We start from the raw sequence: 1,166 nt of genomic DNA, 5'->3' as shown, positions 1-1,166 counted from the left end.
CCCCGGTCTGCCCAACACGCAGGCGCGGCTCCTCAAATCCTGTCCCTACACGCCTCCTCTTTCTCTTCATTTCGTTCCCCCTCCTCTTGCAGCACCTCAGCAGGTTCAAACTCTTCTCCGGGAGAGTGGCGGCGATCGCGAGGTCACGTGATGAGCATCCTGCTGCCCAACATGGCGGAGTTCGACACAATCTCTGAACTGGAGGAGGAGGAAGAAGAAGCGGCAACGTCGTCGTCGTCGCCGTCGTCGTCGTCGTCTGTATCTGGGCCCGACGATGACGAGGAGGATGAGGAGGAAGAGGGGGAGGAAGAGGAGGAGGAGGAGGAAGAAGAGGAGGAGGAGGAAGAAGAGGAGGAGGCGCCGCCCCCGCCTCGGGTAGTGAGCGAGGAGCATCTGCGGAGATATGCTCCCGACCCTGTATTAGTGCGGGGTGCCGGCCACATCACTGTGTAAGCGAGAGGGGGTCTTGGGAATTGAAGCCTGAGATTTGGCAACAGAGGAATGAGAAGTGATCGAGAGGCCTGTGGAGTGGGGGAGGGTTTACTGAGGCGTACAGTTAGGAAAGGACACCAGGTCTAAATGGGGAAACCATGGGTGGATACGTGTGAAGGAAGTGAGGTGAATGTAAATATGATGCACCAATGCCAGGTAAAGAGTGAGTATAGGAGAGGGAAGTTAGGGGTTTGGGAGCCAGAGCGATTGGAGTAGGGGTGAGTCTCCTTTCTTGTACGTATGCTGGCAAGTGAACAGTCTCTAAACTGCAGGATGTACCAGAGCGTTTTTTGCTGACAAGATTGATACTTTGTGGGAAACAGCAATTGCTGTGACATGTGACAAGAACTAGGCTTGCATTCTTCAAAACAGAAACATGATACATTTTGTGAATAATAATAGAATGTTCATTCACCCACATATTCATCCATCCATTCTTCCTATCTAATCCTTCCTTGTATATCACTCAATTAGAGGTTCAGGTTGAGAGGCAGCTATGGAAAGTAGAAAGAGAAACGGATTGAGTCCGGGCTCTTAGATGCTAGTCCCGGTTTTGCTTCTTACTGGCCCTGTGACCTTGGTCAGGTTGCTTTTTCTGATTTCTGCGCCTTGATTTCTTCATCTCTAAAATGAAGGGTTTGGAGTAGATGGTTTCCAAAGCTTTTCAGTTGTGA

The 1,166-nt window shown here is 50.9% G+C and overlaps 1 protein-coding gene across 1 annotated transcript; it reads left to right on the top strand.

The window, feature by feature from the left end:
- The first annotated feature begins 9 nt into the window (after positions 1-9).
- Positions 10-453, top strand: CHIC1 (cysteine rich hydrophobic domain 1). The gene has a single exon (XM_017849104.1). The coding sequence runs from the start codon at positions 151-153 to the stop codon at positions 451-453; it is 303 nt and encodes a 100-aa protein (XP_017704593.1). The 5' UTR covers positions 10-150.
- The last annotated feature ends 713 nt before the right edge of the window (positions 454-1,166 follow it).

Source organism: Rhinopithecus bieti, unplaced genomic scaffold, assembly GCF_001698545.2.
Source record: "Rhinopithecus bieti isolate Rb0 unplaced genomic scaffold, ASM169854v2 scaffold_33020, whole genome shotgun sequence".
In the NCBI taxonomy this organism is placed as follows: Eukaryota; Metazoa; Chordata; class Mammalia; order Primates; family Cercopithecidae; genus Rhinopithecus; species Rhinopithecus bieti.
The sequence above is the reverse complement of the archived record's forward strand: the minus strand, read 5'-3'. Positions and strand labels throughout refer to the sequence as shown.

Coding starts and splice junctions, on each gene's coding strand:
- CHIC1 (XM_017849104.1), top strand. CDS start 151: ATGAGCATCCTGCTGCCCAACATGGCGGAGTTCGACACAATCTCTGAA.